General features: G+C 36.9%; 1 protein-coding gene across 1 annotated transcript in view; it reads left to right on the top strand.

Annotated features, from left to right (window-relative positions):
• The window catches only part of LOC104408369 (CTD small phosphatase-like protein), a gene marked incomplete at its 5' end in the record, with an annotated part of 36,913 nt that overhangs the window by 8,799 nt on the left and 3,305 nt on the right, over nucleotides 1-24,809 (top strand). The window contains 5 exons of the mRNA XM_010017953.1: nucleotides 5,814-5,846; nucleotides 9,249-9,302; nucleotides 12,504-12,605; nucleotides 16,923-16,979; nucleotides 23,747-23,839. Of these exons, the coding sequence (XP_010016255.1) occupies nucleotides 5,814-5,846; nucleotides 9,249-9,302; nucleotides 12,504-12,605; nucleotides 16,923-16,979; nucleotides 23,747-23,839 (339 nt within the window). The remainder of the gene's footprint in view (nucleotides 1-5,813; nucleotides 5,847-9,248; nucleotides 9,303-12,503; nucleotides 12,606-16,922; nucleotides 16,980-23,746; nucleotides 23,840-24,809) is intronic.

Here is a 24,809-nt window from a genome sequence, read left to right as displayed (position 1 = left end):
GAAACTAGTAAAATTTTCCTTTCCACTGTGCTAGGAAATGGAAAGAAGGAAGGTGGCTAATAGCAAAATTAAAACTGAAAGAGGGAATTCATTACAAAGAAAAACATAAAGAAAACAAGAGTTTATTTTTTCTTTAGAAAATGTGAGTTAAAATGTTCTAGAGTCACTAGTTTTTAGGCTGCCTTTTGTAAGGCACTTAATTACTTTCTAAAAATATGTTATGCCTTGAGCTAGTGATTGCATGTACGTTCACACAAGCTTCCCTCCTCACTCTGTGCTGCCTTAATAAACAGTTTTGAAGTTGTGCAGCACTTGTACACAGGCCCAAGACAAAAATCGCAGAATTCATAGAATTACCTGACTACAGCTTGATAGAGTAAGAAAAAAAAATAATAGAGGAATATGTTAAAAAAAAGAATTATTAAAGGGTGCATTTTCTTCAAATAGCATGAAAGGCACTCAGATGCTTACAGATCTTCGCAGAAGAAATCAAGCATAGCTAAGTTTTTTGGGTGGTTCTTAAGTGAGTGGAAATAAGTCCATGACATTTCTAATGAGGTTTTTATGTGTTTTTATATGCTGTTTTTATTTTGAGTGCTAAGATGGTTAGTGTAAGTAGGAAATTCTGCTAAAGAGAGAAAAAGAGCCTTGAAGACTTGGCTATATTTGAGTATTGTTACACTGTCAGGCTAGCTGTTTTTTACCAGGAGAACTGTATTTCAGAACTGTGCAGGCTGGTTGAATTTGATCAAGTTACACTGAGCATCTTGTTTAGATTCAGAAGTGATAAGTAAGTTGGGGGAAAGTACATGCAGCAGTGGGCCTCAGTTTCTAAATTGGTGAAATTAAATGTCCTGGAATAGCAAAATTACTTGATGTAGGAAAGAAGAAAGCCTGACAACACACTGCTTAAACTCCTCTGCTGTTTAATTAAAGCTGTTTTTGCATTATTCTGAGTGCCAGGTTAGAATTGTTTAAATTCTTCTGAGCTGCTGTTCAAATGGTCACTGACTTATATCTGCTATCTTTTTTTTTTTTTTTGTATGTTTTATTAATTGTCACCTCACAGGTGATCACTGACCATGGCCCAGTCAGTTCATGTCCTGTGACCCTTTTCTTCAAAAATGGAAAAAGAAAATTGCACAATAATCTTAAATAGTTACCATTAGAAACTAGTATAAATTGGCTTGGATGTACTTTCCTTCTGTCTTTACTGTTCAGTAGAGTTGTTACACGAAAATCAGTGATAAAGACTTCAGAGGAAGGAAAGGAATGGAGAAAGCTTCTGTTGGTTTCACAGGAATTCAGTGTTTGTTCTGTGTTGCTTCTGGCATATTCTTGACGTTTGAAGTTGATGTGACAAGCAAACTTCCTTTTAATGAGGAGTCTCGGTTCTTTAAATGCTAACCTGTTGTAAAGAAGGGAAAGCAGGGAAGAGTATTTTAGAAATTGAAAACACTGTTCTGAAATATTATTCAGAGTAGTTGTGTGATTTAATTTTTATTGTTCTTATTTTGCTGTATTAGAAAAATGAAATTAGTGCTTGAAATAAATCAGTGCTTCATTTAGTATCTTGCCAAATAATGTGACTTGGTTATGCTTGTCAAGTCACTTCTTCATAGGATTTGAAGAAACACCAATATGAGCATGTTTTTGAATAAACAGGGGTTTTCAAGTGCTGACTTCTGTTCTGTTAGGGGTAAAAAAAAAAAAAAAGCCCAAAAACTTCTTTAAAATACTGAGTTAATTTTTAAACCTTCTACTCACAGAGCAGCTGCTTGTCCAAGTGTGACTTTAATACTGGTAATGAATGGTCCATTCTGTCTCTAAAGTTCCAATACATTTTTTCAATAATAACTTGTATTTACTGCAACTGTTGTATGTTTGTTTTTCTTGAAATGCAGCAGCTTTTTAGTGCATCAGAAAGATGTATTCTAAGATGTAATAGCAATTACAGTGGGTATATCAGTCTGTCTGCAGCTTGAATCCTGAGCCAGATGTGTCATTGGGAGCACACAATGTTCAGAATTCATGAAACCCTTGGTAATTTTTTCCTGCCTCTTCAGCAGCAGGCAGCTCACTAGCACCTCCCAGCCAGGATTTTATTTTTAGGGGCCAGAGTGTTGGGAGAGGGAAGTGTTTTTTGTTCTAAATAAATTCAAATCTCAATTTCTTCAGTTAGCAACTTGATTCAATTTGTGTATTTTCTGTACATGCTTCTGGGTGTAGTTTTTTGTTCTTTCTAGGTAAGTTTGTTAGTGGAGTTTCAAAGTGTTTGTAGACACAGATTTCATCTGCAGGTTTCAAGGAGGGATCTAGATAGAGAAAGGTGAGAAAAGCTGGATGCAAACTAGCTCTTTCTTTTCCCTTTGCTTTCAGTCATGTGGTGGGTGAAGGAGCTCCGAAAAGTCTATCAACACTTTGCCATTTCACTTACAACCCACTTCCACTAGAATCATCTTTGCTTTTGTTTCACAGTTAGATCCAAATCAGGCAGATGGCTCATGTTCAACAAGATGAAGCATGAATGAGGAAAGGGTTTTTTATACTGGCTGGATTGGAGGAGAAGGTCTTGATCCACACTCAACAAGGAAGAAGACAGATTTAGAAGAAGGTTTATTCTGGGGGCAACAGCTGCCCCTGCTGCTTTCCCTGTAACAGGAATGAAGCCAGAAAGGTCAAGTCCTTGAATTTCTACCTCACCCATCCTAACCATTACAAAAATTAGGTCTCCTTCTCCACACTGCTTTTCTGCTTCACAGTGCCGTCATCTCCAAGGTGATGCTGGAAAGCTGTTTAGATGACCTGTTGTTAAGTCTCCAACACTCTACTTCAGGGATCTCTATAATACAATGCAGGAAAAGGGATCTTCTCTATCCCACATGAGTATGAGTCACCAAAGTGATAAAAACAGCTTGTAGGGAGCTTGTTCTTGAGGCCAAAGGTGCTATCTCCTTTATCCAAGAGAGACAGAGGAGCAACACGAGCATGAAATCTGATGGGGAGACTATTAATGGCATGCTTTCCAAACAGATAATGGAAACCAGTGTCACTCTCCAGTGTGGAGGAAGACAATTGAGATTAATGTAAATATTAGTACTCTTTCTTCTGCTTAACCTTCATTGATCAGAGCAAGAAAATACCTAGTCACCATCAACATGTGGTAGGGAAGGTCTGTTTAGAAAACACACACACCCCCCCCCACCTATGTTTGGTTCCTTTCTCTCTGCTTACTCATTCTGACCTTATTTGCCTCCCAAAAAGTCTTCTATATTGAGACAAAGCTTGATATTCCAAGTCACTGAAAGAGTAAAATAGAAGCTGTATTTTGGTTTTTTTTTTTAAAGAACCTATCACGGTCTAATGTAAGCTTTGTGTTAAAGAAATGAACATGCTAAATCTATTCTGATCAGCTGCTGCGTTAAAGGGGTTATTCTTTAAAATGAAACAGCTCCGTATTTTTGGATGCAAGCTGCTCTCAAAAAAAGCCAAATATATGGCCTGTCACTTGATGCTCATTGATCCTATACGCAACTGTAGACAGCATTAATGAACGGATGTGGTACAGAGAACGTTGCATGTCTCAAACTAAAACTACGTAGCTAAGGGAAAAGATAGGAGTTATCGTTTCATCTGTATATATTGTGCCATGAAAAAGAACCCTATTTCAATGGCTGAACAAATCAGTTCCTGGGTTATCTTAGTGCTACAATAGGGAAATTTTGGCATTCTAGGAACAGCTTTGTCCTGTTACCAGCATAAGGAGCTCATGGAAAGACTTCAACAAATGCAGTCATCTGTCATCTATTTCAAACGATACTGTTATGACCTATTTCCCTTCCTGTTCCAAGGCATCAGGAAATGAGGCAGGACACTTTTTAAAAGTTTCCCATAGCAGGCTTGTTTTTAAAAAGCATTTGCCTGCTCGTCAACACTTAAGCTTTAGCAGCAGAATTTTGCATTTATCTTTCTGTTTGTTCTTCCAGTTACCATTTTGATTTTGGCATAGGTACTTTTCAGGTTCCTCTTAGGAGGACACTTTTCTTCCTTGATGTTTTTTATTTAAGAAATTCTGCATGAAAAATAAAGCAAACAATAATGCAAGTCCTTTAGCAAGTTAGATTCTGGATTCCAATGATAGTTATCAAGTTTAACAGTAATACCATGGGGTACAGCTCTTGCTTCAAGAGATTACCAAAATAGAAAGCCAGTTACGCCACAGTGAGTGCCTCTTGAAGTTTGTGGAAAAACCTAATGTGATACACAGCTATATTTGTGTCCACGATTGAGATAATCTTGTACTGAAGCTACCAATATGCCTCTACTCTCATATACTGTTTTCATCTGTTGACAGAAGAGAAGCTTCAGTTGTATTTTATTCTCTACCAGTGAATGCAAAAAATGCGTTTCAAAACAAAACACAGGTTTGCAATATGTGTTCTGCCTGCATAACTATATCCTTGATAACAGTTTCATCACCAGCCAGCTAATCTGACTGGCACCTACTCAAATTCTTCTTTCTGAAATGGCCCGTGAACTTCAGATGATGTTCCACTAACAGGACATTAATGTCCTGAATTACATATTTTATTTTCTTTTCTTTTTGCCATTACCTTGAAGAAAATGTGGATTCTTACCAGTTCTTGTGTTTGTTTTTATAGAAATAGGGTACTTTTTACTAAAGCAAACTTCTTGGTTAGATCATGGTAGTGGCTGCTCTCCAGCTGCTTCATCAGCTTCTCTGGATTTTGGTTAAATGTTATTAAAAATTTCTCCTTTCCTAGGAATAAAAAAAGAGGACTTCAAAAATAATAGTGAATTACCTTTTGTTTGTTAGTGGTGTGTCAACACTATGTTAGACTCTAAAACAAGTGAGCACAAGACTTTTCAGCTGCAAGAGGATGTTCTAATGTTGAAAACAGCTCTTTCAATAAATAGTCAATCTGCTGGTAGTCAGAGGCCTGTGTTGTCCAAGTAACTAGAGGATAAAATCTTTTACCTAAGCTATCTCTGTGCTAGAAGGGTTGGCTTCCTTTATTAATGTGCTGTGCCCACCAGAAAACAAGTACTTTAACAGATTAGAAAATACAGTTCCTACTTCCCAAAACCTCATATATTTATGTTGGTGACCCTATGACCAGCTGTTCTCCATTTGGAAACTGTCTTTGTGTCCATATGTGGGTCCCAGGATGAGAAGAAAAGGTCAAGTTGACCAAGACTGTCTAGCCTTCTCCCAAGTCCAATACAGAAGTGAGACCATGGGAAGAACACTGATAGTGTTGTGTCCTGGGTGAAGAAAGTGAGATTCCTTGGATAAGTTTGATCATTTCTTTCTTGGACATTCTGCTGTTGCCTAAGTGAAAATGTTTTTTCTGAGGCAGTTGTCTCAAGTGAAGTTAATAACTTCAGGGAGTGGGCTTCTGCCCTGCTAGCAAGATCTATCTAAGCCTCTTGTTGCTGTGGTGAAAACAGACAAATATACCCATTAGTAGATTTTAAAGCTGAAAAAAGTTACAGTAAATACAGGTTCTTTCTTATTGTCATCTCTTATTAACCATAGCATGGGGTTTACCAGTCCAGTCTCCTAAAAATCATGAATACCGATATACTAACATCATTTCAGCAACTAAAATGCAAGATCCTGGTTTTATTTTTAATTTTTATTTTTATTTTTTTTACCCTGATTTCTTAAATACGTTGAACCTTTGGTTTAAAATGTTTGAGTGCTACATTTACTGCTTCAAACCTTTGTTCTACCCTTTAAAAGCCATTACCCTTACAGTGATTTTTTTTTTTGTTGTTTTTTTCCCCAGGGTGACCAGATGCAGGTCATGCCTATACCAAGTGTATGTATTTTTATCCCTTTTTCTTTTAATAATTTTCATAACTTTTGCTTTGATTCATCTTATGTTGCAGTCTAACAGGTCTGTTTTGTGTTGCATGTTAATAAAATGATTTTATGTTCTGTCTATAATGTAGACTTGGAGATGAATTGAACTGCATGTGTTCTACAGGGCCTTAAAGAAGAGTTTGGGTTTTATATGGGTTTCATCTTGAATCTCAGTTAAATTAATTTCTGAATTTTTATCGTTTTGAAAATGCCTGAAGTAGCCTAAAAGTTGTAGTTGCTTATTTTAATAGAGACAAAAGGTGACTCATCATCACTATATGAGAGACAGGTGCAAAAAGCTTTCCCTCTAGTTTTTCCAGTTGAAGAGTTAGAAACTGCATGCTTTGTTTGGAACAAACCACTTTAGGAAAACAAGGAGTACACTGACCAAGCTGCATTATTGCACTCTTTGAAGATGATGCTCTCAGTATCTACTGTTTTATGGGCTTTAATATTTCTGCTTATCTTCCTTGGATTAAACTTGGAATGCTGTTTGGCATGTGAATTATTTTTCAAAACTAAATAAAAGGAAGAAAAAAGTGGTTCTTCAAACTGAAGCTTTTAATTAAGTTTAACCTTTTTTGGTCAAAAAGCTGCTCTTTTTTTACTTGGTTTTTGTTGGGTTTTTTTTTAATTTCTTCTTTTTTGAGCTCCTTTGCTGTTCATAATACTTTTTTGTTGCAGAATTTTCCAGGAAATAGCAGTGCTAATGTGTGGAGTTACTGACACAGCCCACTTGAGATATTAGGTAGCTCTAAAGACATGACTATTCCCCAAGACAGCATTTTTTTTTTCCTCTTTCCCCTTCCTTCTCACGTAACCCAACATTACAATACTTCCTGTAAGAACCCTGTCCATGCTGCAGTGCAGTAATGTCAGGAGTTCATAAAACTGTGTGGATCACGTCCCTTCTAAACTGCTTTTCCTTGGATTGAAGGACCGTTATAAATTAGTCTTTATTGCTTGCATATTATTTCTACTATGAAATTACTTCTGATACATCTCATGCATATATTTGCATGCATATGTATATGTATGCACACACATGTACCTGCATATAATTTGTATATATGCAAGTTTGGGAATAGAAAACTTTGAATGTATGAAAATACTGTTTTCTAAATTACTTCTCCTTTTACATACCTGCCAGATTCTGTTTGGTGACTGTAGTTGCTCTACTAGTAGTTCTTTGAATGTAAAACATGTTCTGGCTGTGCTCTGACCTGGAATAAAATTTTGGCTAAAACTAAGTGTAGGTATTAAAGAAATAAGAATTGAAACAGAACAAAATTTTGAAATGAGAAATGGGTACAGCTTTGTCAGGTACAAACATGAAAATGAGATACTTTTTCAGAACACCATCTTTGCGATGTTAAAGCAGTGCTCTGTTAAGAATCAGGTAGTGGTAGGAAAATGAACAATACGAGAGGTTTCTTTTATTCTTCTTTTTAGTGCAACAGTGATTTTGCTGACCTATATTCCCAGCACTTTAATAAGGCAGTCATGCCATAGAGCTCTCAGTGAGCAGGTGACTTTAAACGCACTCGTTCCTCTTCTCCAGTGCCATCTGATGCCTTTTTCCAGTGGGACATGAAAGTGTTGTCAAGCAACCGTCACCTGCAGGCAGTTGTGTGACATTTACTATCCGAGTATCAGAGTGCTTCTGGCTGTCAAACAGAAGCTAGCAAGCATTAGTATGTAATAGTCTAAATAAATACAGAAGTGAGCTGCGTATGGAGAAAGTGGTAGGAACAAAGATGTAACATTATATCAGAAAAATGCCTAAAACTAAAGCAGTCCTCTTTGCCAGTCTCACAAGAGCTGTTTGTCCTGAGTGCTGCAGCCCAGAGGTTCACTCTGAGAAAACTCTTAACCATGTGTTTAAGACCCATTAAGGCATAAATTCTTGATGCTCTGCCACATAGGGTCATGGATGGGAAATAGGCTGTTTGAACTGTATGTATTGTACATACTAGGAGAAATATTTTCTGAACATACACAGAGTGAGCTTGGTCACAGTTATGTTAGATATTTACTTTTTATAGAGCTCATTGCAAATATGATCCCTTCAAGTGTTTAGAGAATTCCTTAACGACTCTGAAAAGAGCATTGCCCACTCCCCGGTCATTAAACTTTCAAAGTGAAGCCTCCAGTCAAAATACAAGGTTTTCATGCATGTGTAAAATCTGTCAGCCTGCTGGGGTCACGTGTTTGAAAACTTCCATTGCTTTATGTGCATATGTGCAAATTGGTGAAGTATATCTGCTGCTCAATCAGATTTTTTTCTGTATTAGTTGCATTAAATTTAAAAACTTGAATTAATATGAATTTTCAATTGGTTATTGACAGAGATGACAGCTAAACCAGAAACATTCCAGCTTCTGCTTAGGTTCTTCAGAAAACAGAAACTGTCTGACTGTTGGGTTTTGGATGTTTTTTTAAAAGATGAACTTTATCCTTTTTACATCTTGTATTCTGAAACTGTTTTCAGAAAAGGCATAGATTGGACAGCAGCATAATTGATTTATTCCTTAATACTGCAAAATTATTACTTTTTAGGCTTAAAATAAACACAAAACCTGAAAAAAAACCAAAAACCCAGTACCAGCTGACACAGTATGATAGACGTGACTTAAAAATGTATTAAGTGTAGCTCAGGATACTTGTACTTTCATGGAGTATGGTAGAGAAATCAAAGCAGACTCATAGCAACTTCAGCCCTTTTCATTCTTACGAATGAAAAGGTAGATGGAAATACAAAGCCATACACGTGGACCTTCTTCAGTGAGTTGGAGTGTCCATTTCTTTTGTTCATTTTAAAACACTGGTATTAAGGAGCGTACCAAAATTACTCCTTGAAGTTTATGCAGAAGTTAAATCTCAGCACTGGGGTATTGGTTTGGGGTTTTTTTTCACTTGTCCTCACCTACACTTAGGCAATTTCTTGTTACAACTTCTAGAAGAAATGTTGTGAACTGCCCATTTTATAACAGGAGCTAGCATCTTTTGGCAGCTGTTTAAGTGGGAATCATTTATCTTCTATTAAAGTATTTCTGTGCATAACTGTTGGGAGAAGCTGTCAGCTATGTAGAGTGCAACTAAAAGTGTGAATTGAAGGGAACATGAACAGCAAATTAATGTGCTGCACTTAGGCTAGACAACATTTCCAGTATACAAAGAAAGGGCTTATTAATTCTGACACTTGTCTCTGTGGGAAATATGGCCCTACAGGGAAGAAAGGTTATGATTGTTTTATACAGTAAATTTCTGAAAGGTTTGTGTTGACCAGCTGTTTATGCTTCAACCAAGAGTCCTGTTTCTTGCCACCACCACCCCCTTTTTTTTTTTTTTTCCTTAGGGAATATACTATTTCCACGGGACTGAAGCAGTGCAGCAGTCGTTTCACTACAAGGTCTGTTAAGCTGATCAGCCATGAGACCTGGCTGGAATGCATAAATCCCAAACAGTGACTAGTTTTAAAAGCTTTAACTTGTATACAATTTATGTCTTGTTGGAATTGAAGACCAAACTAGGACTTACAGTACTGAGATACCACGTGTTATTTCTCTGCTGAGTTCTGTGGAAGTGTGCAGTCTTTGAGAGAGTATTGCATATTAAATATGAGTTTCTGTTAGCCACAATTAAACACTTCTTTTAATCATCCTAGATATCTTTAAATCTACTATGTTTAAAAAAGGAAATTATCAAAGATCCATAACTATTCACTATTAACTATGATGGAAATCTGGTAATTAGAACTCTTCTTGGATATGTCTCCATTAGTGAGGAAATTAAAATAAAAAATTGATTAATGCTTGTGTCTCTCTAAAAGCTTTGCTACTCTTAGCATGTGGAAATTGCTTTAGATCAGAAAGCTTGAACAGCAAAACGAATGAACTGATACCCTATATACAAATTGTCTTAAGTTCCTATAGCCTCAAAAATGTCATCCTTGCTCCAAAGTCCTGCACTCTATGTTTATCGGCGTCTTATATTGCCTTCAGCATCAATATAGTTTCCTTATCCCTGTTAGATTATTAGGGTGACAGATGTGTTTACAGAGTTGAGGGTAACAGAGATGCAAGTTTTAAAATGGAATATTTATTTCTCCTGATCTTCAAGTGTGCCAACTGTTGACCAGATGTCAAGAAGCCAAAGATTTTAGGAAGTTTGATGTGCCCTAGTGGGAGACTTTCCCCAGGAGGAACCTTGAGGTGTAGTCTTCTTAGTTAGGTCAATAGTTACACATTTGCTCCAAAGGCAATACTGGAAAGGGAGAGAAACTCCAGCAGTAACCAGTGTCTCTGTAGAGATGCTGTGGGTAAGCTTGTTCCTCTCCCAGATGCTGTTTTTGAGAAAACAGAGCTGTAGGTGGATGAGCGTGATGAGCATGGGCTGTTTCTCACCATGCTGTCATGGAATTCAGGTTCTCAGAGATGAAGGTTCTCATGTTTTGTAGTCCTTAGTGTATGTCCAGCCTTTTATTGATGACAGGCATATTAGTTTCCAGATAAATAGCAGATATCTGTGATAAAACAGTGCTCATATTTTTCATATGCATATTTTTATGTGGAAGAATATATTTTTCCATATATTTTCCATATGTCTAGGTATTTTCAGTTTGATAAAGAATTCACATAGAAGAAATTGCTGGCTTTGAACTGCTTGTGCTTGTTAACTTAGTCAACAATTCAGACTAGATACTAACAGTCTTAAGAGTACAAAAATGAACTGAACTATTATTAAAAAAATACTCTTAAGATTTCTTGGATATTCCTATTTTTTCTTTATAGACAAGAAATCAGTATGAGAACAAGGGTTCTGAAGATTATTGTCTTTAAATGGGTTTGATACTTTCTTTCAGTAAGCTTTTGATCTATTTAGGTTGCAAGTATGGATCCTTCTTATTATAAAAAAATTGAGATGGGATGCCTAAATACCTTTGAAATACTTAAATAGGAGTGAGAAACCAAAATTCTTTAGATCTGGTCCAAGATTCAAAAAGCAGAGGTGGATAGAGCTCAAGCAGTTATTGAAGCAATGTGTACACGGGACTGTCTATAACCTAAAAAGGCTGTCCTACAAATTTCAGCCTGGTTAAGTTACTGTGATGGATGGTTACTGTACAGGCATTAAGCAGAAGTTGTTTTTTCTTGAAGGTCACTGTTAGATTTGTGCTGAGAGAAAATCCATTGAGACAAGCAGCTTTTAAGCAAGGCAGCTTCCATTTTGGTACCTGAAGAAACTGTTGTTGATGTTAATTGTAAAAAATCTGAATCAATTTCAGTGAGCATTCCTAAAAAAATCTCCCAGTAACTTATACTTTAGCTAAAGACACTTCTATTTAAATCCAGAATGTCATTTGTTAGTTCATTCAAACAAGAGCTTACCAAGCATCATTGGCCAATATCTATCAACTTAAGATGCGGTCTGAAATCCATCAGTGGTTAATAATCTGTCCTTGGTGCTGTTGGGTGTTCAGAGGGTGTCTGACTCACCTGTTTGTCACCTGCTGTGGCCTCAGGCCTCTGCAAGCACCTCTACAAAAGGCTGTTGAAAAGACCAAAAACGTGATAGGCGCATTCTTACCAAAGCAACATTGTCTGAACAGATTATAAGATAGCAGAAGAATGAAGGTTAGAGTTTCGTATCCCATTCTTAATTAGTTTAATTTCCTCTCAGTTTTGAGCTTCTCCCTACTGATACTTTTCTAAAAAGCTAGTCTTTTTCCTTCATCAAAACCCCCTTCTTTAAAGGAGTGGCAGCAGCATTTCAGCTCCAAATGGAAGCATTCTCTCCCATCTCTGTTATTTCAGGAAATACGCAGTACCAAAGTCTAAAGTAACATAACTATATTGCAAATGGGGATGTTAAGTTAAAGTGTGGAATGAGCAATCAGAAGAGTATGTGACTTTCTGCATTGCTTTACAGAAAAATTGTCAATTCATGTAATTGGTACCAGTTTATAGTAAGGACAGTAAACAGTAGAAGAGCCTAGTTTAGGTTCTTTACTGCACTTTTAATACCTTGATTGGAATGTAATCCACATGAAAGCTGTTGGTCAGCACCCTCACAAGTGGTAAAAACAAGAGTGGAGACATGTCCTGGAAGATAAAATTAATAATGCTATCTTCCTTCAGGATTGGTTTCTCCACTTTAGCATCTTTCATGGCAGACAGAAACAACCATTTGTTTAAATGTCCATCAATGTGGTATGGCTGGAAATACTGACTGTGAACGGTGTGGCAGCAGCAACCAAAAGTGGGGCAATCAGGAAGAGGGACATTGGAAAAAGATACCATTGTACTAAATGTGTTATTTTTCTTTGGGTTTTTTTTAGCTGCTGGTGGTGGTTTACCATTTTCATTTCCAATGCTTTGGATATCATGCTAAAAAAGTTTCATTTAAAAAAAGAATGAAAAGTCTGTATGAGTATTGCATGAGCCATTGATTTCCATACGTGTACTTGCCATGAGCCCAGAAATACATTGAACTTTGAGTCATGTATTTCTGTTCCCAGTAATTACTACAACAGTAGTGTTGGCAGAAGAGTGCCCCTTCAGTAGATGTTTTACTGGTTTGTGTTGTCTTCCTCTTGTCTTTTTGTTTTTAGCCACCAGCTAAATACCTCCTGCCGGAACTGACAGCATCGGACTATGGGAAGAAGTGTGTGGTCATTGATTTAGATGAAACTTTAGTGCACAGTTCATTTAAGGTAAGTAAATTCAAAAGCAATCTTGCAACTTGAATCTGTCAGTGAATGTTGTAGGAACTGTTAAGCCTCTTAACACATTAACCGGTCTTACAGGCTCTTCCAGGATGCCTGGTAGTTCTCATTGTTGTTTCTGTGAATATTCATCCTAATTTAGCTGTAAGGGAGTAATGCAGACATTGCTATGTATTTGATTCTGAGAAAGTCACACTGACTGCAGTAAGGCCTGGAATAGTTACACTCATTATAGCTTTAAATGGTAACTGTTCCAGCAAGGACCTGTATTGTAACAGGTACAAAACTTGTTGCTCCGAAAATACATTTTACTTTTAATGTTTAAATGATGACATAGTCTAGGAGAACGAAAACTCAGCACAGCTTCATGCTAGCTAGATACACCTCAGCCTAGTAGATTTGCGCATCAGTGATTGCTGTTGCTGAGAAGATTGCTTTCCCTTTCAGGCTGCTATCCCTGTGGCAGTAAGTGTTTTTAAGTATTTAGCTTTCACAACAGGAAAGCAATTAGCATTTAGCTGTTGCTGATGAGTCAGTCATCTTCTAGAAGCAACTTATATAATCCTTCAGATTTCAGCATGTGGTGGAAGTAGTGGTATTTTTCTATTGTTTAATTAAGGCTAAAATTAGAATAGGAGAATTCAGAAATACAAGTAACTTAAATTGGCTCAGAGTACTGGTAGCATTTCTGATTAGCAAATGTCAAACATTATAAAGCATCTGCTAGTTTCATACTTTGAATGGAGAATTTATAAGAATCAATAGTATGTTTCCTTACTAGTAGCAAGCTAGAGTTACCACCAACTTTATAGTCTTCTAGTTTTGGTTGCACTCCATTTTTCACTGCTAGCAGAAACTCAACATTTTAATCCTGCAATATTTAGTTGCCAGCATTTAAATATGCAAACCATAATTCATGTTGTGGTTAGAATTTGGCTACAGCCTGTCTTTGTTGACTTAAAGAAGACCTTATATGGAGATACTAGAACAAATATTTCTGTACCTCAAACTGAAACTAAGATTATTCTCTATCTTTATTGTGATTGATGGTATAGAACAATTTGTGGTGGCGTACAGTAACCTCTTAACCTCACTACCAGATCCTTGTCTTCTATACCCAGATTGAACTACAGAGTTTTTAGGGAGACTAGAAACACAGCTGGATTGGGAAGGGGAGGGACTGTGCTTTTCTAATAAACTGAGAGTCAAAAAGTAGGGAGGGAAAGCAGAATTTAAAAGTCCACGTTTACATGAAGATAATGAAATATTAGGCTTAGTGTTATCTGAAATGTAAAAATAAAAGTTCGCTTTCTGAATGCTGTAGGTAACTTTGTACCATGATTTTTCTGGGTTTTGAAACAAAGTGAGGTTCAATTTAGGCAGTTTTTAATTTTTATTTTTCAACCATTTTAAAAAAGTACATGTTTAATGGTTGACATAGTGTAAATCCTTTCTTGTAGGATTGAGGTTTGCCTTTATTACAGAGTGCTTTCTTAATGGGCTTATTTCAATCATCCCGTTTATTCATATGATATTTAATGGGTATTTAAATGATGTTAAATAGATATTTAAGAAAAATCAAAAAATTGTTCTACTTAGTCTTGAACACTGAGTAATTTTTTGTGTTTTTGGGAAAGAAATCTGGTCCTTTTTTGTGAGTTAAATAGCATTAGGCAAATGTTGGCGTTTGTGCAGTATTAGAGTCTTAATGGCCATGATGGCATTATCTTAATATGAAGCCCAGTGATGGGAGCATGTGAGAGAAAACCAAGCAGTGGAGGAAGTGGCTTTAGTTGTTTAGTGGCTGGCACTGTTGGTGATGCTGTTTGGATTTTGTTTCATAAAAAGAAATACTTCAGCTGAAGTAAATCCATTGTGGTCATCAAAAATAACTATGGATTTCTAGAAGAGCATTGTTTTTGATACCTATATGCACACTGCTCTGCCTGAATAATCAATTTACTTTTGCAGTTTCTTTCAGGTTTTTTTGGTTTGTGTTTTGGTTAGGGTTTTTTGCCCTCCATGAGAACCTGTCTGCTCTTCCAAGCAGGTCCCCACTTAAAAGCTGCAAAAGCATACATAAATTTGTGAATTTTAGTACAAAAGGCTTTATTTAAAACACCTGATGTATTAAAATTCATAATTCTGTTATGAAATAGGCTTCATATTTCAAATGCAGAAATTTTTTTTTTTTTTTTACACAACCAGAGAGGCAGAATATTTAAAGTACTCTTTTATGAAAGCAGTAACATCTGAAGGAGGGTAATTCTTGGTTTTTATGCCCCTGCGTATTTGTGAAACTCTAAGGAGGTACTAGTCTTTCATGTTGAGTGCATATTAAAGGAATAAAGTTTGGGATGCTTTGGCAACAGTAAAAAAGGAATAGATAGACAGTATAGTTATCATTCCCATCGTAAAACTATAATAGATGCAAAATTCATAAATTATTGACTCAAGGAGAAGTAAACATGGTTTTGTATAAAATTAATTAAACCACATGCAAGTCTGGAATGTCATATTCAAAACTGGCTGTGAAACACTTTGAGAACATTTAAAACTCTGAAGCTTTTTATTAAATAGAAACAGTTCTAACTGAAGTGAAGATTTTCAATGGGAATACATTGTCTTCGTTCATGCTCTGTCTCTGTGGTTCCTACTGGAGGCACGTACGTGCTTCACGTGTGCAACCCCAGAAACCTTTATCCAGCAAATTGCTGCAGTTTTTTCCTGTCTTCCCGTCATGATGAAGTACAGAACCCCAGTCCATGCTCTCTTCCTTATCGCTTGTGCCAACAAAAAAGCTACATAGTACCTGAAGTACAAGTGGGGAAAGCAAATGCGTAGTTAAGAGCAGTTTGCTTAGCGTTACAAAATCTAAGGGTGAGTTTTATTTGTTAGCACAGATGAAGTTGTCTAAACAGAATGTGGTTTTCTCCAACACCTGGTTGGTGTTGCTCCTGTTAAGAAAGTTCACTCCTAGCTGTAGTTTTATCAGTGGGCTTCAAAACCTTAGCAACTTGCAGTGACCTATTCTTTTTCTGCTGCTACAGAATATTTATCTTGCTTGAGGGAGTCATGCATACATAAATTCTTCAAGTGCATGCAAGTCTCTTCAAAGTGTATGCACAGAGCTGGCACCCACTTGAAAACTGGTGGCTGATTCTTACTGGCAATTCATTTGGGTTTCTTTCAAGATTCAAAACATTTTTGTGTACCTGTTCTGTGACTGTCAAGAGATGCTGCAGAGTATCTTCTGTGTGAGGGGCTTCATGCAGGTAACAGATGGGAGCCTCCCTTCTTGGCCTTTTCAGAAGCAGAAGGGAGGATGTATCTTGTAAATGGCTTGATGTCAGCTAAATAAAAAAATCTAGATTTTTATCTGCAAGTGTTTGAGGAATTCTTTACATCATCAACAGGGCGGAGTTTTCCAGCATCAGCTGCTCTGGCAGTCTGATTGCCAATACTGGTTGGTCAGGACACACAGATTCAGTGTAGCTTTTCGTTTGCCCTCTGACACAGCACTTGCAGATACCGGATCAAAGCATCTTCCTTCTTACCTTGCTACTGAGAGAGGGTGTTGCCGTGCATAGAAATTCTTACGGTCATTTTGCTTTTCTGCATTCAAAAGTAATTTTACTTGACTAACAGTTTTCACAGTAAGTCTTAAAAAATAAGTTGTACTGAACAGGCTAGAAAAGTGGATTCAAGGACTTTGACAGAGTGGGCTTCCTCTTCTCTTTTGAATTAAAAATGCAGTTTTACATTATTATTTTGATGAGTATAGCATGTTCTTGAGGGGTCATGTCTTGAGAATCAGTTAACTGTGCAACTTAAGGCTTGTTACAGCTTCTGATTCAAATATAACCATTAGATATTATTTTTACCAGTGTCTTCATTTTGAATTAATTACTAATTGAGGTCCCAAAGTAAAAATACATGAAGCACATAGCTGAATTTCTTTGCCATCATCCATACAGACCTGAAGAAGGAGTTATGCAAATAGACACACTGGTAAACACACTTGGTGGTAGTGAGGGCTATTCAAGCAGTAAAGCATATTTTGTAAAGCATCACTGTATGATGCTGCAAAATGTGAGAGAAGAGGGAAGTTTAGTATTTGGTGAATACAGCTGTGTAAGGCTTCTGACTTGTGTTTGTAAAGGGCACACACACAGAGTGTATCTGTATAATCAATAATGCTTATTAACTTGTTCCTGAGAAGTAAGTACTCTTTTATCCTTCCAAGATTTTCCCTTTAATTATCTTGGTTTTAATGTTGATTTATTTCCTTGTCATTCTTTCTAGCCAATTAGCAATGCTGATTTCATCGTTCCTGTTGAAATTGATGGAACCATACATCAGGTAAGTGCCATTGTTCCTTTAGCATTGTTCTAGTAGTGGAATTGTCCTCAGTGTCCCAGAGGATTATCTTTCTCTGTTTGCTGCTTTACATTCAATAGCTTGCCCTTTTCCAAAATACAAAAGCTGTGTACCTTGGAATGCCTGTCATCCAGACAGGCATCTCTGTTTGATCAGGTGGGTAGTTTCTAACTACTAAGTATCAATTTTAACTTTTTCAGATTTCCAGAATATCTCTCTCAGGACTGTAATACTTGACTCTTTGTCAGTTTTAAAGCATTTTCAAACAGGAAATGATCTAAGGATGGGTTTTCAAACATTGCTGGGCCTAGAAAAAACTACAAATACTTCATTTCTCATTCCCTCCACAGAGAAAAGGGTGATAAGTTGGCTTTAATGTTGGTCATGTAATTCATGTGGACAAAGCATTATAAAAGTTTAAAGGAAGAAAATACATTTCATAAGGTTTTGTGGCAGTCTTTAAGTTCTGTCCCTTTTCTTCCTGTAAATAATTTCAAGTTCCTCTGATGGAACTTTTTATACACTGCAGCATCTTTAAAAGCTCCGGACAAAATTGCAAGGAGAATAATTTTTGTGTCTTACTCTTCAAGAACTTCAGTTAAGACTCTGTGAAATGATTTTCAGTAAATGCAAAACAGACATAATTTGAAAATCAGTCTGCTTTGTGTATCTTAGCTTGGTGGTTTTAATCAGTAGTCATTTCTGAAAACTTTGAATGGAATAAATTAGTGCCGTGCATTTTACTCTTCAGACAGACGTTAAAGTTCTTGGTGGAGATGGGTTGTACAAGTTAATGTGAAGCTGAGCCTTTCTGGTATATGAATCCTGCCGGTTGTTTGAACTATCTTCTGTTGGTTGTTGTAGGTTGCAGACAATGCGGTTACTAAGTTGCAGATCTTCCCTGCATGTGACTTAATGAGTATTTTAAATATTTTTTTAAATGCTGGGGTTTATATGGATTATTTTTACTTGGACAAATAGGTTCATGTTTTGATCTTGGAACAATTGATATATCATACAGATAGTTCATAGTTTTGTTTGATTTCCTGTTATGAAAACCATCCATGTAAGTGTCGCTCTTAAAATAATTACTAAATATCAGTCAGTGGACTGAATCGTGTTTTAGAGTGATAGTTGCTTTGACAATTTTTACACTGTGCCTGGTTTATGTATTAAAAAACAGTGTCTTGTGTACTTAAACCTGTAATGTTCACCAGAACTGAATGCTTAAAACACATAAGTGATGTTTTGGGAGGTTTGTATTGTGATAATATCGGTCCTCATTTGATGTGGGCTTTAGTGGTGTTTGGTGCTGTAATGCAGACATTTTCTCTCCTAAAACTGTCTAGAATGCTTTTGAAAGGGAATTAAATAGGTTGCCTAACAATTTTGAATGGCTTAGGATTGTGATCATTTAGCTTGTCAAGATTATGTATTTGCATCTTGGAACAAAACTCAGTAAAAAGACCTTTTGGGATTTACAGTCAAGTACTTTAAAAGCCTGTTGCTTTTCCATTCCCTACTGCAAACTTTTAGATTCTTCACCAAACATAATGCAGTTAAAGCACTCAAGATGACTGCATATGGGGGGGCAAAAGGAATTAAAAATGGTCAAAGGGAGTGGATTTGTGCATACCCTAAACGTGGACAGAAGGAAGGATGATCGTGATGGGGAAGGTCAAGTGAAGTTAGTCTCTGACTGTGCTTTGCTGGAGACCGCCTGTGTAATTTTCAAGGAAATTGCTAAATCCCTTTGTATTTCAAGCTCTGAACCTCCAAAATAGGTAAGTATCTTGGTTGCGTCTGGGTGGTAGAAATGAAGTTAATTGTAAGGAATTTGTGATCCTTCAAATAAAGGTAATTTATATGGTATGCAGAATAGGTGAAGTCTTGGATTCCTGTGTTTGTAATACCTCTGCAGGCAAAGTAATGTACTGTCATCCAGAAATCTTTTGGGGCTTTTTTAACTGTTACAATCTAAAGGGCAAATGTGGATGTTCTGGCTTAGCCTGACATGCATTACCACAGGCTAGAGAGCTTTGACAACTGGATCCTACTTGAAACCTGTAATTTTTTATTCACTTAGGGCATAAAAACTCAATATTAACAATTTTTATCTGTCAGAACTTGTCATGTGTATAATGCTTGTCCATTTTCTTAAGCAGTTTGTATACTCAAAGATTATTCATTGGCATTGGGAAATACTTCCACCTGTTTACAGTATCACAGGATATGTGAAGTGTTGTGGGACCGTACTGTCCGTAGTGCATATCCCTACCTGCTTTACCAGTAAGCCTTGTATGTTACCAAGCAGGAGATTGGCTGCCAGACTGTTGTTGTACTTGAACTCTGCCTCAGACAGAAACCCCATTGAAGACAAATGCAGAACACTCATTTCAGAAGTGCCCATTGAGAAAGAAATCTGAAATTATATGAGATTCTTCAGATTTTATATACAAAAAATAGAAGTCATAGCAAAATCAGTTGCTGTACTCTTGAGGGAGTTCTGAGACTGATTTAGATAACAACTTTTGTTCATGATAAATATCGTCATCTTTTGTTGTGCAACAGAGGTGTTCAAAGGACTGTCTTTAATCTGGGGAGTTTATTTTCCCCTATATCATTTGTAATCTGTAGGTCAGAGAGAGTCTTGGTCTTCTGTAAGGAGGACAATTCAAATCATCGTTTTACAGGGTGCTTGGATAAACCAGCTTCCCTACATTAAAAAATGCTTTTCAGAACACCCCTTGTCTCTCTTTCTTTCTGTATCTTAATTTACGTTGTCTTTAGAAATTATTTGTCATTTTATTTTACAAGGAAATAACTTGTGTAGTGGCACCTCTCTTCTGTTACAGGGCTTTAGATGCCTGCAGAGACTGTGCCCATCTACCCCTTTGCTGGGCAGCTAAAGTTACAGGAGATGAATCCCACACTTTGTGTTGGAAATGATGGCACAGATACAAAAGGGCATTTCTAATGCAAGCTGACACTCCTCTGGCCAGTTCTCTCATTTCTCTTTGGTTCTCTGAATAAAAGGAAATCAGAGCTGGTCCCCTACTCAACCAAATTGTAAGTGAGAAACTGTGGGAAGTCCAGTGAAACATGTTGCAACTGAGAGTGCTTTTTGGAGGAAACTTGTTGAGGGTGAAAGCAGTGACTGGAGAAAGATGTTTAACCTGTTTGGTACCCTTGACGTAACTTCTGTGAGAACACGGCCTCTATTTTGGAGTATGCTTCCTGTTTAACAAGTGCAGAGCAATCACAGCCCCAGATCAGAAACTGTGTGTTAAATATGGAATTAATCCCCAAGGAGTGGAGATTTGTAGAGTGTGATTGTCCTTTGTCTTTTGTCCAAATTCACTAAGAAATGTTTGGTATGTATACTTTGAATGTAATGTACAAATGTTTTTTTATTGATGGGGGGAAAACGCTGTTCCAATAATAAACTTCCTTTCTGCAAAGGACAGAACTGGTTGATTTTCTTACAGAAGGCTGTGGCCTGGTTCAAGTAATCCAGGATAGGCTGTATCCATTCTAGCTGGCCTATTCTTGGTTACTTGCACTGGGAGGCAACCACAACTGTGGGAACCAGAAAGACAAGGCTCAAGGATGCACATTATTTTCAGCTCACTGTTCAGAAGATGCACCCAGCCCACAATCAGGAGATTCCAGGAGCTTGAGTTGCCATTGGCAGATTTCGTTGTCATTATTGAAGATTTTGTTATTGTAAAGCTGGTTTTGAAAGGCAATTCCTTGTGTCCTAATTAATTGATTAAAATCGAGGTGGGTTCTCTTTTTGTTTTACAGATATGGAGTCTTTCTAGGTTAAGATTGCTTTGAGGTACAGAAAATGTATATGGAAATATCAAATGCTTGAAAACAATTAAAGATAATTACTTGTGCTCTGCCATTAGCAGCCTTAAGTACAGAATCCTGTGAAAACATGCCTAGTGCCTGATTTGTGCCTACATTTTAAAAGTAGGGTTTATTTTAAATCTATTTTTAAAAAAGACTGTATTTGTCTAAATTCTTACAGTGATAAGGAAGATATCAGTGAGTGTACAATACAGGAAAAACTGGAGTTGGGTTTTTTTTAATGCCTTAAGGACAGTATATAAATCTCAGAAAAATGCCAGGAGCCAGTTAGTCTAGAGACTTAAACTGAAGACATCGGGCAGCAGAGGAGAAAGCCAAGCCACAAATAACCATGCGGCATTGAGATTCAAGTCCAGCCGCTAACAAAGTAAAGGGGAAAAAATTCCAAGTGAGGAGGAAGAGGAGAAAAGAGCTGCACTGTCAGCTGAAGAAAGCTTTCTATGTGAAGTAAACTGAAGAGATTTTGTAGCCCAGGATACCAATACACTTGCAGTTGCTTCCAGGGTCTAAGTAGGACTTCTCAAAAAAACTTCAAGGAAAATAAAGGAGAATAATGAGAGTATTAAGATCTGTTGTTCTGGAAAAAAAAAATTGCAAATACTTGCTTTTATAAGCCTATATAAGCCCACTGCTGTCCGCAGGCCTGTGGTTAAGGAGCTCTCGGTTTGTAGCTACTGCATTGATTTACTGTATGCTCTCCTTATGGAGGAGGTGGGTTATGTTGCAAGCAGCAAAGTTCATATCCTTGGCTTGGAGTTTGTAATTACATTCCAAGTGGAAATACTTCACTGACACAAGCATAGATAGGCAGAGAGAGCAAAGAGGAGACTTGTTTTGCCGTGGCTATAAACACTAAGGTTTTAGAAGGGAAATTAATACTAAACTCCAGCATAAACTATCCAAGACTGACTTTTAAGACTCTGTGTGTCCCTTTTGTTCCCTAAAAAATAAGTATAAGGTTATAAATAAGGCTAAAGATTTAAGAACTTCATTAGGAACTATAGAGTTATGGAGCAACTTGCATCCTGCTGTCTTTCGTCTTACAACTGGCAGATTGGATAGTCTCTTTCCCAAATACTGAAATGCAGAGGGACTGCAATTGTCTTTCTACCAGTGTCTTTAAGTTGAAAGTGTAATTTGGAAAGGAAATGCTACAGAATAACTTTGTGTAGTAAGATTTAAGTGAAAATTAATTGCATTGTTATAGGAGAGGAAATTACTTGGTTTATGCCTAGTGAAATCCAGGAAACTGTGGTAATTATCTGGAAAGAGAGTGGTGTTGAAGTACATCTGTTAACTGTCTTTAATTGATAACATGTCACATTTATTTGATTGGTTAGGTGCTATGGTTTAAAAAAAAACAAAATAAATCTTGGGTTATAAATTATCTGTATCAAAGTTTGAATGTATTGTTTGAATTTGAGGGGCCAGAAGTACTTCATAGAAATAAACTTGAAGCAGATAAAGTCTTCATACTGTGAGCTGTATGCTACATAAAGTGGAAAAGTAATTAACATTTCAGGTTTAGTCATGAAGGTACAGCTCTATCATATATGTTTTTAATGAAACTTTGCTTTCAGATTGAGGTTTTCGGTTTCAATTATGCAATTTTTTTTCTTCTTCTGCTAAAGGCTTTTATTGTTATGCTTCAGGCTGGCATTTCCATATTTTTCTCCTTCAGGGTTTTTCTCTAGGTTCCTGGTGGTTTTTACCTCTTTATTAACATAAATCTAGTAAAACACATGCAATTAATCTAGTTCTACATATCAAAGAAAGAAATTCCTGAAATTGCATCAGTCTTCCAATTCTTCCTGAATTCAGTTCTACGCCAGGCTTCTCCGCTTGAAATTTCTAGTATTAAGGATTTCTTGCCAAACAGAGAAGATAAAATGCTGCTGATGTTTTCTCTCAAACTTTTAATCTAAATGCAACAAGATAGATAAATACTATTCAAGCAGACTCCCCTCTTCAGCTTCCCACTACATTGTGCACTATTTTGAAGCGTCCTGGCCAGCAGTTATCTTATCTTGGTATTTTCTGTGAACACAAATAATGTTGCTTGCTCTAAGAAGAGAGGCAGGGAGGCTCTCATATCTATTAATTATGTTGTTGACAGTAGGCAGCCAAGCTGCCCGTATGGTTGTCAATGCAGAAAGGCAGTGTAGTGTTGCTGAAACCAAGCTGCTCCAGAGGGGAGAGATCCTGAGCATTTGCCATCTTTATGGCAGGGTCACAGTGGAAGATGCTGTAGACCTTTGCCACCAGATATTAAAAGCAGCATTTGCTAGACATTCTGCATGGTATTGTGAAGATTTTTGATGAAAGCTCATTGCAGAACTGATAACTTTGTAGTGTGATATGGTGTTTGGTTCCTGGTATGAGGGGGAAAAAGAAAAGGAAGAATTAGCCACAGGAAGAAAACTGTTCCCTATTGTGCAATTCCTATCCTCATAGAGGTTTCATCCGATTTATTCCTTCTGTAAAGCTCTACAGGACTGAAGACACCAGCACCAAATTCACTTGAGAGATCTTGAATCCTTGTTTTTTGAGAAGCCCTACTGTCTCTCTTTGCCTTTAATGAGATTTTTCAAGAAGCATCACTCCAGATGATGCACAGTGTTTGCAATTGCATAATCAGCATGGGTCTTGGCAGCCCATGCATTCAAATTTCTCATTATTGGATGTCTACTTTTATCTTGTATACTTTTCTGTTTCCTTTCAGCATTTCATTTGAACTGCTTCCATGTAAACTTTTGTTTCGTCAAGCATTGGGATTACAGGGAGTGTATTGTTTTGATTTTTGTTTTTTTTCTTTTCTTTCCTTTTCTTTTACCTTAAGCACCATTTGACCTAAATAGTCATTATCATTCTAGGTTTATGTATTGAAACGACCACATGTGGATGAGTTTCTTCAGAGGATGGGAGAGCTCTTTGAATGTGTACTCTTCACAGCCAGTCTAGCCAAGGTTTGTTCTGCTCTTCATCTCATTAGCCCATTTGGTGCTGGTCAGCGGACTTGTGGTTGGGTTTTCTGTGGATAATTATTTCCATAGTTGGTACTATCTTAATTTTTTCCCTTCTTTTCTGCTTCTTTGTCTGACAGTGTGTACTTTGTCTGCTAGTGTGTGGGTAAGTGTTTCCATGGTAACCCCATCGCATATGGGCTTGTCTCATAATGTAGCCTCCATGCATTGCTCATAATGCCAATATGAAAGGCTTACACAAGTTACCATGGTTATAGTGAGAAATTAGAACAAATAGCGTGTGAGTAAAGCACTGTATTAAAGCTGGGCATGAAATAAAACACACTGTATTTAATGCTATCTACACGATCAACCAATGATTCAGAAATTCACTGCATCTGAAAATTTGGAACATGTTTTTGTTCTGTCAAGGTGCAGTTGCAATCTGGAGTTAGAAAATTAGACGTTTTGCAAAGCTTGAATCATCAACAGGAATATTTTGTGCCCTCTGGTCTCCAGTAGCAGTAGAACCTCGTAGGTAGTTTTGTGGTAGACATGACCGTAGTAGACATCTTAAATTCTTCACTTGTTTCAGTGTACTGTGTTTGTGGCATCTTGTTTGTAAAATTATATTGCTTATTTCTAAATAATACTCTAGCATGGTAAAGCTTTTACTTCAGCTTAGTGTAGAGATGGTGGAAGGGGACAGGACCCTGTTTGATCTGCTTTAGTGCCTTCTATCAGAGAATTTTTCCCTGCGCTCTGTTTACCATGTTCTGTTCAGTCACATTGTGAAAATCCTAAAAAAGGGAACAATTTCATACTTCAGTTACATGTCTGGCAGTTGACATAGTCAGGAAAGATGATTGATTTTGACATCAGTTTTGTTTCTTGGTTTAAAATATAGGAAAGTGGTAACTCCTATCCTGCAAAAATAAGTTATAACTACCATTTTCAAGTACATGGTTATTTC

This window comes from Nestor notabilis, unplaced genomic scaffold (genome assembly GCF_000696875.1).
Source record: "Nestor notabilis isolate BGI_N333 unplaced genomic scaffold, ASM69687v1 scaffold27597, whole genome shotgun sequence".
Lineage (NCBI taxonomy): Eukaryota > Metazoa > Chordata > Aves > Psittaciformes > Psittacidae > Nestor > Nestor notabilis.
This window is presented reverse-complemented; position numbering and strand designations above follow the sequence as displayed.